This window comes from Thermobia domestica, chromosome 6, assembly GCF_964235325.1.
Source record: "Thermobia domestica chromosome 6, izTheDome1.hap1.1, whole genome shotgun sequence".
Classification (NCBI taxonomy): Eukaryota; Metazoa; Arthropoda; class Insecta; order Zygentoma; family Lepismatidae; genus Thermobia; species Thermobia domestica.
This window is the reverse complement of record NC_137459.1, coordinates 150,148,679-150,164,975: the sequence shown is the minus strand read 5'-3', so window position 1 is coordinate 150,164,975 and position 16,297 is coordinate 150,148,679. Positions and strand designations below refer to the sequence as shown.

General features: G+C 36.6%; 1 protein-coding gene across 8 annotated transcripts in view; it reads right to left on the bottom strand.

Moving 5' to 3' along the window:
• LOC145688262 (ciliogenesis and planar polarity effector 1-like) overlaps nucleotides 1–15,622 on the bottom strand; it is a 97,408-nt gene extending 81,786 nt beyond the window's left edge. For 4 of the 8 annotated variants that reach the window (XM_081762234.1, XM_081762241.1, XM_081762240.1 and 1 more), the window contains exons 1-4: nucleotides 15,273–15,466; nucleotides 13,388–13,513; nucleotides 2,197–2,329; nucleotides 432–715 (exon numbers count right to left, since the gene is read on the bottom strand). In XM_081762234.1, coding sequence (XP_081618360.1) covers nucleotides 432–715; nucleotides 2,197–2,329; nucleotides 13,388–13,459 — 489 coding nt within the window. In that variant the 5' untranslated portion in view covers nucleotides 13,460–13,513; nucleotides 15,273–15,466. The other 4 variants (XM_081762235.1, XM_081762237.1, XM_081762236.1 and 1 more) reach the window with 4 other exon arrangements.
• Between the last annotated feature and the right edge of the window lie 675 nt (nucleotides 15,623–16,297).

Sequence of the window (16,297 nt, the reverse complement as noted above, 5' to 3'; positions counted from 1 at the left end):
TGCCTGAAGCAGCTGTTAAAGCATATCGAAGAGTGGTTTCTGAGGTAGCAGCCTTCGAGTGGAAAAAATTGCTTTCAAGATTCGTTTAAACGTATGCAAAAGTATATCGATCTTACAGTTGAATAATTAGAAAAACAATAAAGCCATTTCCAGAACTTCAAATATCTTTTTTCATATTGATTGCAGAAACTTTTCAAGCAACCCTCGTATATTGATTGATTCTGATTTTTTAGAGAGGCTGATTCAATATAATCTCATAAGAGGAAATATGCAGCAAAGTAAAATATCAAATAAACAGGAATGTACACACAGTTTTGGAGACTACTGCACTTAATCAGCAGTATCATAAAGCAATACACATTCTAGGTACAGTAGAAGAACCACATTAAAATATAAATACAACTTAAGTGTAAACGGAATAGTCCTATTACCTGTAATTCATTAAACATATCATCTACGAATATATCACGATGCACAGCTGGATCATAAGAAGTTTTGACTTTAGTCCAACTACCACTTTGTGATGAGGATTTCTCACAAATCCATAATTCGCTTTCTACAATAAGTGATATTTTTTTACCATCATTCGATACGTTTATTTTGCAAACGCCATCATTTGAAATGTTTAATGGTTTTCCACATTCAAAAATCGTATCGTTTATTTTATCCCAGATACATACTTGATTGTCGTCTTGCAACCAGGCAATGAATTTCCCTAGAAAATAAATACAGAAACATAATTGAAATGAGAAGACATCATAAAATGTATATTTATGTTTAATATCATTGGTACTAAGCTAAAACCATGAATTTCCAAAATAAACTTTGGAATATTCTTATTTAAGGATTCACAGCTTGCTTAAGCAAGGCTTTATAGGGTTCCGAATGTAAAAAGTGTCCCTGAAACGAAATTATGGAGAATAGGTTGTGAATGTAAACGATTGGTTCTTGATATTTTAGTAAGCTGTGAATCTGAAACTGCATTTTGCACGTTTACTATTTCGGCAAAGTGCCGACAATAACGATAATCAAATATTACGAGATAAAATCCATATAAAATATTAATTAAGTCTATTAAAAAAAACTGACTGTTTCTATGCGTAACTATCTTCGCAATTTTGGAATGGACTTTAAGTAATTAAAGTACGAATTCTATCTTCCAATGTGCACCAAAACTTTGACACACATCACTTAAATTGAGTTAACTAAATTAATAAATAATAATGAATGACCTTTCTCAACATATGTAAATTTTGCACTAATGAACTTTTCGTGCAACAGAATGAAGAAATACCGTATGGCCAGGAATGAAGTATAAAGAAAATTAGCGAAGTTTTACCAAGCAAATATTGCAGAACCGATAACATACAGAGGCTATAGCGTAAATTCGGTGTTTGAAAAGTAAGTTATATTATACAGTGATTAGCGATGTTTTTATGTATACGTTAAAGCTTTTCTTATGGAGTTATTCAGCCGTTCAGGGAGATCTAATACGAAACGTTGTGTTTGAACATTTGGGAAAGGGGTTCTATAAAATTCCCCACTAAACCGAATTAGAACTTTCGTTAATGAAAATGTAATTTCGGAAGAAGATGCTCATCTACAAACAAAAAGCATACCAAAATAGTGGTCGTTAAACCTTCCAAAAGAATACCTATTGGTTGTAATTAATGCTATCTATACCTTAAAACTGACTTCCCACGAATATTTAGCACTATTTAAAACTACTGTATGAAATGACAGTTCTTATCCAGGACGAAATTCCAAGTTCAACTACACCCTTTGTATATCATTGTCCCAGCGATACCTACAATGCATGTGCTGCCATTTTTTTTTTTTTTTTGGATACATTAGTTACGGCCATATCATAGTATTTCTGAAAACTTGTCTTTGATTATTAAATATGCTTCATTAAAGGTCATTAAATATGCTTCAAAGTCAAAATTTAGTGAAAAATTTTGTGTATTCACATGCATAAATCCATGCTATCCTGATTCATTTGTTAATTACTTAACGTATCTTAACAATCATCAAAATGTATATTGCACAGTCCTAATAGGGACATCAGCATCCTATTTCTTGATGCACACAATCCTGGAATGATTTACAATGAAAGTCAATATTAACGTAACTAGAACGTAAAAATAACTCGAAATTACTGTAATAAATATAGTTTATATAGTGCGCAAAACTTACCATTTTCTGAACTACAAGTGACGACTGCTGTACTTAAGTGATTGTTGACATGATCATAAGGTCTGTAGTTTCCAGTTTTGATATCAAATGTACCTACGAATGATTTGCCCACTACGACGGTATCGTTATTTTCCTGCAAATATATAAGACGAAATTCCAGTGAAAACAAAAGGTTTAGGTTGATAATCACTTTATTGTGTAATACATAATACGAAGGCTGTCCAGAAAGTAACACACGTTTTGAAATGAAAAAATAACAAAATGAACAAACTATATTTGAAAGATGCATTCTTAAGCTATTTTTCCACATAATTGCTATGCAAATTAAGGCACTTATCACACCGTGGTACAAGTTTTTCAATACTGTCGCGGTAAAAATCTGCCGCATGCGATTTCAACCATTGGCTTACACTGGCATGCCGTTCGGCGTCAGTATCACAGCGCTGTATAGCGAGGCATGTTTTCATTGCTGGGAAGAGGAGGTAGTCACTCGGCACCAAATCCGGGCTGTATGGTGGGTGATCAAACACCTAGCATCCAAAACCATCCAAGAGTTCTCGGGTATGCTTGGCCATGTGTGAACATGCGTTATCGTGGAAAAAAAAAAACTTCGCGCTAAGTTTTCCCCTGCGTAAACAGTTGGCAATGGATTTCAATTGGCTTGTTTTGTCAACAGAAGTCTAATCACAGAACGCACCTCACAAGAAACGGGAGTTTATATTTCAGCGCACATTGTAACACATCACAGAAAGCACAGTAAGAGCGTCACAGTCCTCACGCTACCACAGCTGGATGCGTACTGACTACTGAGTGTAGCAACGTTCTGATACCAAGATGGCGACTTTAGTTCTACCCAGTGCCGCGATAGGCCAAAACATCTGGTACTTTCTGGACAGTCCTCATAGAAGCAGGGTATGATAAAACGTTTCACTCTGAAAATTGTTACGGTTTCTTTAGCTACGAAACTATTTAGAATTCGTGATGATAAGAGGTTATATATGCATATTTATATAGACTTATGTATACATATACTCGATTATTATAAGGCTGTTATTTTGTTTTAGTAAAAGAAAGAAAAATAAAAAGCAATCATAAGCATACGAAAAAATGACTGAAGCAGCATATCTTATCATCATATTGCTATAACAACTAATTTTGATTACACCACGTAAGTCTACGAAGCTAGTAATGTGAAATTAAAATGTTTCATGGTGAGCAAGTACTCCCCTTAAAAGTAATCACTAGAGTCCAGAATTAATTGCAAAATAAAAAGCCCAAAATGGCTGGCAAAACTGTGAAACAAAATCCCAAAATTGGCAGGTAAAATGGAAAAACAAAACAAACAGAGGGGTTTGGGAAAAATATGTACTAAAATATTTAAAAACTATAATAGTCTTTAGTTGACTTTCTAATCGAATAAAAAGTATGGATCCTAAAAGATAAAATGAAGGGTAAGGGAAAAAAAGAAGGAATGTCACAAAACTGCATTTTCGAGAAAACTGCGATTTAATATTGAAAACCGCGTAAAAAGAATAGGGTTAGTTACATCTTTTGCCCCTTTTTACATGGACATTTTTACATCCACGTATGCATGGCATATGCAGTCAAATAGTACCAAGAGTCACCAAGAGATAGGACAAAGCACCCGAAAAAGCACATACATGGACATTCCTTGTTTTTTTCCCCTTACCCTTCAAATGTTTCATTTTGCAGCTAGTATTTAGAATTTAAAATTTCTGGAAACATGCAAATTGCGCAACCTGTAAGGGATCACAGCTAACGATCCATTCATTATTCTTCAATGGTAACAATGAAACAAATGATAAACGCAAAAACACTATTACACCTTATTCACACGCAGTTTAGAAAACATTCAAAGCACAAGAAATACTAAAGTGAAGTTGTTTTACACTACACTAGCAGTTTATTTTTACTTAAACAAATTATGTCATATATTTTTGTTCTCTGAAATTATCAACAACTTAAAATTTTCAAATGAAAGACTGCCTCCTGTCAGAAAGAATTCGCTTTAGATATGAAAATGATCTTTCCACATTACAGATGTCACTGGAGCATACTAGAAACAAGTAATTTGGGAAGGATTCATGCCATTGTCAACAGTTGCATCAGCACCACCTTCTATTACATTAGCAATGTTCTTCAAATTTTTCAAATCTAGATTAGCACTTACAGTACACCTTCACTGAATGTGGGGGCCTGTTTACCAGGTATGAAACTCAGATCATTGACATCATTAAAGGTTTTCACAGAAATGAAGTGTGTTCGGTGTTCGGGCCAGTAGCCGGTCGTATACATGATAAATGTTTAGGGTATGGTATTTCATGCTCGCTGCAGATCTTGGCGTAGTCGTGAAAGCCCGGCGTAGCCGTGAAAGTCAGAGGTCTTCCCACAACGTCATACAGATGTTCAATTGGGCTCAGATCCGGAGATCTAGCAGGAAACGATACAGGATACATACCAAATTTTGCCCAGGTCGTATTCGGACGCGTGTTACCATGCCTGAAGATGAGGGTCTTGCAAAGTGTCCAGAAGTCAGAGGACATATTTGACAACGTCACGTCTGAAGATGCACTGGTAGTGATCCCCTGAATGAAGACCAGAGGAGAGCGAGATGTGAAGTTTAATGCACCCAATCCCCAACACTAGGTATGGTTCAGCATAGCGAATGCAAACATACGCTGGATTTTCCCACTTACCTCATGTATATGGACTGTACACGGCCGTCACTGCTTTGAGACAGAAACGACTCTTATCATGAACACCAACTCTCTGAGGGCATGTCTGCTATGGGAATCCTCTGCCTTCCATCGTGTACATCGAGAATGGGATATTGATTTGTCATGAACCACATAAGTGGTAATTCTGCGAAAGGACCACACAGACTCTTGCTCCCCCTTATGCAGCCACGCTCAAAGTCATTTAACTGTGCAATAGGGGTTTGCTGGTGTCGTCCTGGTATCACAGGCATAGACTGTGTTCACGTGGCTACACACGTATCGTCCGATAATCTTCAAACTACTATAAACACTAAGATCATCCTACCTTCTATAGGTACACGTGTGTCTTCTACAACACGTGTGTAACGTACAAAGGGCGTTACCGGTATACACGTATATAGTTCCAATATAAACTACTCTTTGAAATTATTCATCTTGCATTCCTGATTGGAAATTTCTTTGTTCCAATCACATACAAATATGTGTATATGATGTTACGAGATAGTGTACGATTCTGCCCTTTGGGTTAAAGAAGACGATAAGAAACGAATGATAATAAAATGATCGGAGAAATGATAATACATAGCCTGCAATCCAGAGTGGTATTCGAATCTGTGACAAACAGATCTTGCATTCGCCAGCTTTATGATTTAGGTCGCTCGATTTTGTATTTTGAAAGTATAATGTTCCAGTGGAGGGAGATAAAAATGATGAGGCGGGTGGATATGTATACAGATTACATAAAAGTATCGGCAACACTGTTACGTAAGAGTTGGATGCAGACAAAGATGGTACGCTTTAATCGCTATCAACCGGCGCATATCATCACTCAGGAGTAGCAAATGGCGACAAGTACATCCCTTTCGCTGCAGAGTATCAGAATAGAGCTACATCCCCTCGAATTCCATATGAGAGCAGCTGCACACAAGTCTAACATTACTCGAACCAACCAGGCGGCTCGAATGTCATGCTGTAGTGTCATGTCCAGTGGACAGTGCACCAATGGAATGCCGTGCTATGGAGTAATGAATTAAGGTACAAATGTTTCCAGTGTGCGGTTCTTATGTTGCAAGAATTTGAATATAGCGCTAGCTCGAAAAACACTTCTCAGATGACTGTGTTGTGTCAACAGCAAAATTAGGTAGAGCTGTGGGGTGCTTTCTGCTGGTATAGGCTTGAGCCCTGCCTGTTGTATCTGGCATCATGAGCAGCGCAGAGTACCTAACATTATGGGCAATTCAGTGCTTCTCACACTGTGGCAGTTTTACGGAATGGATCAACGCTTATCAAAATGATAATGTTCACTGACAACGATCTATCATTGTTATGAAATGGTATGCTATAATTTTGTGCAACGACTGGCATAGCCTGCTCGAAATTTCGATCTCAAACCCGTCGAATATCAGGGGCGCGGTGGCTCAGTGGTAGAGCGTTCACCGCCGGTGCTTGGGATCCCTGGTTCAATCCCAGCTCGCGCCGTGTGGACTATGTGGTGGACAAGCACCGTGCTCGTGGGTTTTCTAGGGGTTCTCCCGTTTCTTCCCACTTTCTTCATACACCATTTCATTCATTTCTCATCATCACCGTCTCCTTTAGCCTAACCGGCATAATCGTGGGACGTAAAACGTAAAGATTTCATTTATCCCATCGAATATCTGTGTAACACCATATGACGTCGCGTCCAAATTATCCCAATTCATCGGGAGCACTAGCTATTGCCTTGAGAGAGTAATTGCGGGCCATAAAGACAATATATATCAGAAACTGGTAAAAAGCCTTCCAAAGAGAGGGCACGCTGCAATGCACACAAACTGAGCCACATGTATGTGATATTGTACTCTAACTTGGACCTGGGCGCTTCACAGTAACTCTTCTGACTTTTTTTTTTTTAATACTTTTTTTTCCCCTATTCTGTTCCTACTTGATAATGTATATAGCGAAAGAGCTTATACTGGACCTTTTTCAGTGTGGGACTGTGCTTTCGCTGTATTCTGGTAATGTAAGAATACAAATGCATATTAGAGAGTGAATTCACTGGTAAGGTGGGGTTAGCGAAAGCAGACCCTTAACAAGGAAGAAGAGCATGATGACTGAGGGGGCTTGAACATTTTCTTGGCGTTCAACGTAACTCCGAAACTTCAGAGTCTGTACAAATGTTTTCCTTAGATTCTAGATTTGTGGTACGCGAGCCACTGTTGATGGTACATTGGGAAAAATTAAAATGGTATCTAGCTTTTAAATACATCTAATACTAAACAGTAATTTCAATTTCCAACACTGCATTTTCAGTAAGTTCCTTTTGTCTTGGTGCTTTGCGTTTCCCTCCCCTTGTTTTCAACAAATTAAATTTGAATATATACATACCAGACGCAACACAGAACCACGAACAAACACAATATTACGAACGCATAGGTCAGCATGAAAAACAAGGCCACTCAACTAGAAAATATTTTCGTCGTTAAATTAGCAGATGTAACAACTGATATCGGAATATTTAGTTTTAAATACATTGAAACACTGCTTCTCTTCATGAGAATATGACAAAAAGAATTAAGAGCAACCACAAATCGGAAAAGTATATAGAACGGGGAACCTTTTTCATAATTTATGAAATTGTTGTAGGTTCAGATTCACCAAATATCGTATCAAACATTATTCTAAAAACATATGAACATTTTATATCTGACACCACATTGAAAAATTTCTCTCTACATTATCATTAGTGAAACACGATTTAATCTACAATGGATCGTTGCACATATAACGAAAAGGCACAAACATCACAGTTTTTAGATTTCCAAACTATGCTATGCTTAAAGTATCGGAAGTCTTAGAGAACGGCTATGTCTGTCCGTCGATCTGTCAACATGTATCAGAGCAAAAGCGGTCGTAAAAGATATCGAGAAACATTATTTTGGAATCGAATCAGGATCCAATAATAGGCTCCATGTCATTCATTTATCCTCTATTCGAACCGAAAGTAGTAGAAATCAAGCATATTTTGTTTCAACATTGATCGCCACAGAACAAAAACGATAATAAATAGCGACAAGTAGTTTTTCGAAATTTATTTAACCTCTCAAGGAAAGATATTACCTCTATCTGTGACATTTTACTAAAACTGAAGTGGCAGAAATTTACTACTGCCTAGGGGCCCAATATTAATCTCTATACAGAAAAACGGTAAGAGACATCGAAAAGTTGTTCTAGAATCGATTCAGCTTCCCAGGAATAGGTATTGTATCCTCATTTAACCTTCTTTTCAAACTAGAATTGGTAGAAATCAACCATTTCCGGTTTCAACATCAGCCATTATAGAACGGGAAAGGTAATAGATAGGAACAAATTGATTTTTCAATCGATTTAGAGTCTCAAGAACAAATACACTCTCTACCCGAATTAGTACCAAAACCGGAAGAGGTAAAATTTATTCGTATTTTCAACGTTGATTACTATAGAACAAAAACAGTAACTGATAATAACAAACTTAACGGTAAAAGATATCAAGACAAGCGATTTTTTGGAATCGATTTACCGTACCAAGAATACGTTCCATCTTTTCCGCTAATTCTCTATTCCAATCGCAAGTGTTAGAAACTAATTGCTTCAGGTTACAACTTAGATGACCACAGAAAACACATCATTTTCACCCGAATTTATCTTCTAGAACCTGAAGTTCTGGAAGTTTACTAGTACATCCGGTTTTAATATTAATTTCCATAGAGGAAAACAGGCAATGAGGTGACAAACGACTTTATATATATATATATATATATATGAATTCAATATCCGAATAGATTTAATCTTTATTCATCTACTGAAACACAAAGTGATAAGAATTATTAGAGCTTTCCTAACAACGGTGTTACTGTGCTAAAAATGGATTTAATTTTAGAATTATCAACAATCTTGGAAAATGTTACAGACTGTTATAGAAGTTTCCAAAAGGTTCGAGAATGTTTTAGAATTTTCAGGATGCTCTAGAACCTTCTAGAATGATCCAGGATGTTCTAGAATGTTCCAAATTGTTGTAGAATGTACCACCATGTTATATTATTTTCCTATAGGTTCGAAAATGTTCTAGAACGTGCACCAGTAGGAAGGTACACATTAAGAATATGGGGTCATTTTTATTAAAGTTTATAGGTATCATTATGCTCAGGTTCTTCTCAACCTATTTAATGTTCTGAAAGGAAAATGGTAGGGTTAGTCTAGACGATGGGAGCCAGACAACAGAACCTAAGTTAACCGAATCCGAGCTACTACTACTATTTGTACTACTACTAGCACTACTTACTACTACTACCAACTAGCACTACTTAATACTACTGTTTGCACTACTACTACTACTATTTGTTTTACTATTACTACTGCTACCACTATTACTACCAACTACTACTAATGCCAGTGATATGTTTAAAACGTAACAAGTGAAAGTAAATTGCTAAAGGTAAAACTTAATCTAACATAAATAAAATAAAGTTTGTTTCTGTGTGCATGTCTGTCTGTCTGTGTGCGGCTTGGGGACCAGATAAGTAGACCGAGAGTTATCAAATTTGGGTCACGGGTACCTTGGTCCAGGCCCCAGACCAAGACGAAGCGCTTTTTTGAAATTTTAAACCAGGGAGGTTCTCAGGGGGGCGTTTACCGGGACATGTAAAAGAAGTAGAAAATGACCGATATTAGTGTCAAATTCATAGTTTTCGCGGTCGCTGAGATCAATAGCAAGACTCTGATCGCATTAACTTCCAAATTCACCCCTTCGGCTGCGGGCCGGGGGGTCACCGGGGGAGGGGAGACATATAAAATTAATCCACAAACGACCGATATTAATGTCAAGTCCATAGTTATCGCGGTCGCTGAGATAAATGGTGACGCTTCCATTAGCAATGACTTTTAAATTAAGCTACCATTGTATGCGGACCAGGGCCACCTGCTGGGAGGGGGGTTACCGAGACATGTAAAACTAATCGAAAATGACCGATATTAGTGTCAAATCCGTAGATTTCGCTGAACTTAATGGTGAAACTCAAGAAAGTGTTTACTTTTAAATTTAGTCCCCATCAGCTAAGGAACAGGGCCCATACTAAAGAGGGTGCGCAGACATGTAAAAATAATCTAAAATGACCGATATTTGTGTGAAATCCATAGTTTTGTCTACATTCACGCATTTTTTTTCTGTTTAGTAGTAGATGGTTTTATTATGGTTTAAAACAGGTTAGTTAATGGTTGTATTAAGTATAAACCGTGTTTACTATTAAAGTCATCCCAATGGAAACACATCTACTTTGTCGGATATACATTCACCCAAATAGATTCAATCTTAGAAATGTTTAATTTTTCTTTCATTGTTCAGTTTGTTTACATAGATATTTTATCTGACCCGTGCGAAGAATGGGTATAAAATATAGCAAGAAAGTGTATCTTTATACGGATTCAGAGTTAAATGAAAATTTTCATCTTTCACATTATTCTCCTACTGCAGCCGGAAGTTATATATGTTTCAATTCTGAATTGGCACAGGCACAATTGTGAAACGGAACTCACTTGTTTTTTAGTATGATGTAAACTTAGAGGACGATAACATGGGTAATTAGAGGAAAAAATGTTCGAAACATGTCACTTCCCAGGAATAGTCGTGTACGCAAGTGAGGATGGCGTTTAAACACCTATAGAGCAAGATATTACAGAAAACAAAAATTTACTATACGTATTTCTTACACAAAAGTTACGCTTGTCCTGAAAAGAGATGAAACTGAGTGCTGGAATCCCTCCTCCTTGATGCATTTCTCCTTACGCCACTGCTTAGAAATCTTTAGCTTTGCATATGCCAATACTAGGAATCTATATATTTATGTATGATTTTATGATATTTAAATTTCAACTGGGGGCCGCGGTGACTCAGTTGGAGAGCGTTTACCTCTGGTGCATGGGGTTCCTCGTTCGATATCAGCTCCTGCCAAGTAAGCTTTGTGGTGGATAAACCGTAAGTGGGTTTTCTCGGAGTTTTTCGTTTCCTCCCAGCCGTTCTCTGCTTTAAGTTTTACTGATAATAGACTGTCATGAGAAAAGACAAGAGGAAAAATAAGCATAACCTGTGAACAGTTTGCTGATAGCACTAGCTAATTCTTCTTCAAGATTCTGATTTTTCTTAACTTCTTCTGGTTTACGCACAACTTCTGAAGGTACTAACAATTAATATGCTTTGGTGGTATGGCGATGAAAAACCTTGAAAACCCCTAAATAAAACATTTTATTTATGTTGAGCATACAACCACGAAATCAATATTATATATATATACAGAATATGAATATTTCATACCGAAAGTCAATTTAGTTATGTTCCGATACTAGTAAAATTGGTTTCGAGGACGTAATTTCAAGTAGTATGTTGCATGTTCCACAAAATGGAGAGAATTTTCCGATTCGGGATGCAATAAAACAAGTTAACTTCGACTAAACTAGAAAAAATAGGTGTGCTGATGAGTGTCTCTAATAACAATGGATCTCAGAATGTTGGACTGACACTTTTTTTCCTAACAATTTGCACCAATTTGCGTGCATCCACCGCTTTCGGGTGCGAGAAAACGAATTCAACTCGTGTTCTTGACGTTGTGAAAAGTTATTCAGGGGCAATTGCGCAACTACCGTGAAATCAAACTTTCATCACGAAATAACTTGAAACTGGAAAAAGTTTGCATCTTTCAAATAGTTGGCATAAATTATGCTTGTTTTACCCCCCATATCCTCTAATCATCAAGAAACAAGGATTACAACTCAAGTCACAATCATATGTCACCAAAATATTTGTTTACCAGAAGTAATATTTAAAAAAAAAAAAAAAAAAAAAAGTGTTAAAAATCGCATCTTCAGGTACATGATGATCTAGAATTAAAGTCAGTGACAAACATCTTGGCACTTCAGCTAAACGAATAAAACGCAAGCTCTGACGCGACGTTGCCAAGTGCTAAGGGGTGTGGCTCAGTGTTGCCAACCAATTTTTCGAAAAATCAGGAAAATTTTTATTCAAAATCCAGGAAAAATCCAGGAGATACAACTTAATATCTAAAGATATTAATTAGGATGATTATTTTTTTTACAAGGCAAACAGTGAACCTATCAATGATTATACTTACCAATAAAAGGCTAATCATCTTTATCTGCGTACATGTCAAGATTGACTCTGCTGGTCAGAGAGCGATTCACAGGGCTCCTAGCATTAGTTGTTAAAAGTGAGACTTCTTGTGTGCAGCAATCCTTGCAAAGTTTGGGTATCAAGTCTATCTGTTTCGCTTTCATAAAATTTATGTTTGAAAACACTTTTTTTTTTTGTTTTTTTACAGTGACACTTGAGTAAGGCAGAGCAAAGACATAACGAATGTGGATAAACTCGGAAATATTAACTGGTTAGACTATCTACTTTTTTTTACTAACAAGCATCAGAGACGTCATTTAGGGTAGCGGGGAGGGGCAATTGCCCTCCATGAGTTGGAGATTTATACTGATTTTATCAACAGAATAGTAGTCAATCAATGAAATGTGCGAAATTTTACTGATATCAAAGGGTCTAATAGCCCTAAGCAAAATCTGAAATGACGCTCCTGACAAGCATCCAAAAATCTTGAACAGAAACATCATTTTCAGTTTATAAATCTGTGTTTCGCAATAACTGCCATTCTGTGTCTACTTGTTACAATTTACTCTATTCTATATCATTAGGAAAGTCAGCTACGACAAGATCAATTGATTGTGTCGATTTCATCTCATTTGATGGGCTAATCATGTTTCATGACGGTATCTCTCCAATGTTTCCAAATGTTTCATGACGGTATCATGAAGCGTATCTCTCTCTCGAGTTGAGTTGAGTTTAACGTTTTGTTCAAAAGGAAGGCTATGTTAGATACCTGAGTTTAAAATCTTGCAGTCCATAATTTGGGAGATTTCTTGATGCCATGGATAGGGAAACTTTCGCTGCAAAGTGCATTTCATCAGTAGATAAGAACTCCTTCTGGTTTCTAAACTCTACATTTTCTAAGAGCTTTCGAATCATGCGCAAAACCAGGAGTTTTCACATTTTTTAAAGAAAAATCAGTAGACCAGGAGATAACTTGAAAAACCAGGAAACCTCCTGGAATATCAGGAGACCTGGCAACACTGGTGTGGCTATGGCTAAGCAGACGAACTACAGCGCGATTGGGTTGCAGAGGATAGACGTGGATGTGTACAAAATAAACGTGGCAATACCGCTGGCCTCTCATTTGCTAGCAGCATTTAAAGGGAACTTGAGCGCCGCCTTCAAATGCCAAGATGTTTGTCACGCCGTTTAGTGTACAGTTAGACATACTACTTCACGAAGAATCTACGTCCACATTATTCTATTTTCCAGGCAACTACACATAGAGTAGAAAAAAAAAAACTTGTAGAATACAACAAAATATTACATGAAGTATTACCGTTACAACCACCTCCTTAATTGGATGATCACTTAAATCTTTGCGGTTCAAAGATTTTATCTTAATATGCATCTTATTTTACATTCCCAATTAACGTTCTTTGAATCTGCATTGGAACTAGTTCATCTACAAACAAGAAAAAAGTTAGGGTTATCTTACATATGAATATGAAAAGTCAGTTTGTTCATAGATAAACACCTACTCTTCTGACCGTATCAAATATTTTTGATTATTATTATTATTATTATTATTATTTTAAGAAAATCAAATTCATGAAATTAATAGCAATTCTGAACTAAAAATATAAATGCTAATATAATTTAACGCGATCATCAGAAAAAATTTCAAATTTAACTCAAAAATTCAAATTTAAATCAGTATCACAGAAATTTGCATTGTAGGACAAGATACAGCAGAGGTGCACAACTTCAAGAGTTCTGCCGCCAAGCGTTTGCAAGGGGGAGTCTAGGTTTCTTAGTAAACATTTTAAGTCTCCAATCTATACCGGTACACTGTTCAGTCGCTCTTCATGAGATTAGAAGATTTGCTCTCTATGGTATCATTACGAAAATTGTACGATACTTTACATTTTTTTTTTTTTTGGTTGTTATGGAACACAGAGGTGCAGGCGCGTCAGAGATGATGGGTATACGCGTAAGCGAGGATAGTGACAACAGGTGCGTTTTGGCAATGATACGAGTTTCAATAGCACTTGTCACGGTTTCATACTAGTAAATTTAAAACACAGCTTCTGCACACTGTGCAGATATACACCCGCCATATTGGCCGCCCAACAGGTTGGTTACGTGTCTTTCACACAATTTCAACAACTGACGCTCATCATTTTTGAATAATTCTATATCATAAATCTCAAACACAATATGTCACAACCTTTACATATATGCACTATTTCCACACTGCCTTTCCCACCATTAAATCAACAACTGTACCGAACAGTCCCTTCCGCCTCCACATACAATACTCCTTACATCAAGAACACCCTAAAAAAAAAAAACTTTCATAAACCAAAACAAGTTTTCAAATTTACCCGGTAAATTTTCTAAAATTGATCCAGCGATACATCAGTTAACACATCGTTTACATTCCGTGGCCGCCAAAATTCTATGAAATCTTACCATGAGCTATCTACGAGAAAGTGATACCGTTCACATAGCCATTTCATTAAATTTTAGCTGGAAATTTTCAACTATTATATGACTCTATCGTACTTCAACGAGTGCTATATCCTATTACGCGGGGAATAAATCTGTAAAATCAATGAAATATGTTATTTGATTTCCCAACAGGATTGTTCAATTGATCATAATATATCGGGATATTACATTCACATGGATAATACCGTAGAAATTAGAAATGCAAAGTGTGTTCTTTACCACCTACTTCTCTAAAATAACATAGGGCTGTACGAGACCAGTGTACACACTGTAGTAATCAATAGAAGTGCCCAAAACTGTGCTACACGCGAGGCATTCTTCTTTATGCCATATTTTTTCCAATATCGTAGTTTAGGCGTATAGCACCGTCGCTAACGCGCCTGCTCCCTGCGGACGCATTTCAGTGCGGTACTCTGCTGCTCTTCTGCCCTGACTCCGATAGCATTGATTTTTAATGGACACCTCGTGTTTTATGCACTGTAGTTTTATTCCTTATGCCCATATGCCTTATTTATATCCAGCCTTCAAAAATTCAATATGTGCCAATTAATGTAACTTCTCCCTTTAAAGAAAATGTAAGGCGCATTTCTTGCTAAAAGAAATTAATATTTTATGAATATCAGTATGCCCCCATAAAATGGGATAGCACGTACGAAACGCCTTCAAATCGTTTACATTTGTATTTCGTTCCTTAAACTACTGAATTTCACCTATAAGTTTCATAAATGGTGGCCTCTCTATAACAATCCTGCATTGATTACATATTTTGTATCAATGTCACTCTTTACTGTAATATTTTTTGTGAAGTCTAATACTTCCAAACAAAGGAAACAATAAATATGCAATGACATAAACAATGAAATTTTCTTCTTCTTCTTTGGTATACTGTTGCCTTAGAGATGAACGCTCACCCGGCAATTACAAACGGTAAGGGCTAAAGACAAACATGTTTGAATAAACAGAGATGAACGACATTAATCTTCAGCGATGGTTGTAAAATACGAAATAAAGCAGAGTGCTTTAAATATAGGTCATATAATATTTCAAAGGTATGTGAAATAACAGGTAGTCCCAGTTCACGTTTAGCGTTCTGATTGGCTTCCTGTTCGTGGCGTCATGTGGGGTATGAGCGAAGATATTCTCGTTTGCTTGCCTGTCGTAAAATTCATAATTATGAACTTCCTTTTGCTTTCAAATGCAAAGAATGATTTTTTCTACTTACAGATAAGGCAATATAATTTCAAAAATAAACAAATCAGCACCGTCAATAATAGGCTAATTGTCTATCAATATGTTAAAATGCTAGGTTTACATGTTTGTCTCCAAAAAAAAAAAAAGTTTATGGGCCTTATGCAAGGACTAGCTCGGGAGAGTAATGCTCCCGGAAGTAGAAACGAGAAACAAAGTTCTGATTGGTTGGCGTTATCCACTTCTTGCCACGTTGCATTAAAATAGCATAAATCAAACGCTTGTTGCTGTCCGCCTTCGCCGCCGACTGGGCTAGCGCTATATGCTAGTAATAAAATCCTCTTTTGGCGTGAGTTCAAACCCGGCCCGAGGAAAGTTTTTTTTTTACTTTTTACGTTTTTATAACACTTATTAATAATATGAAAATAATACTTAAAAAAGTTATTTATTTACTTTTGTGCAAATAAGAAGTTGTAGTACTTATGCCCTTGTACTCCATGATATAGGGCTCGTTTTGTTCCCCTTTGTGACAACTTAAAACAACTGG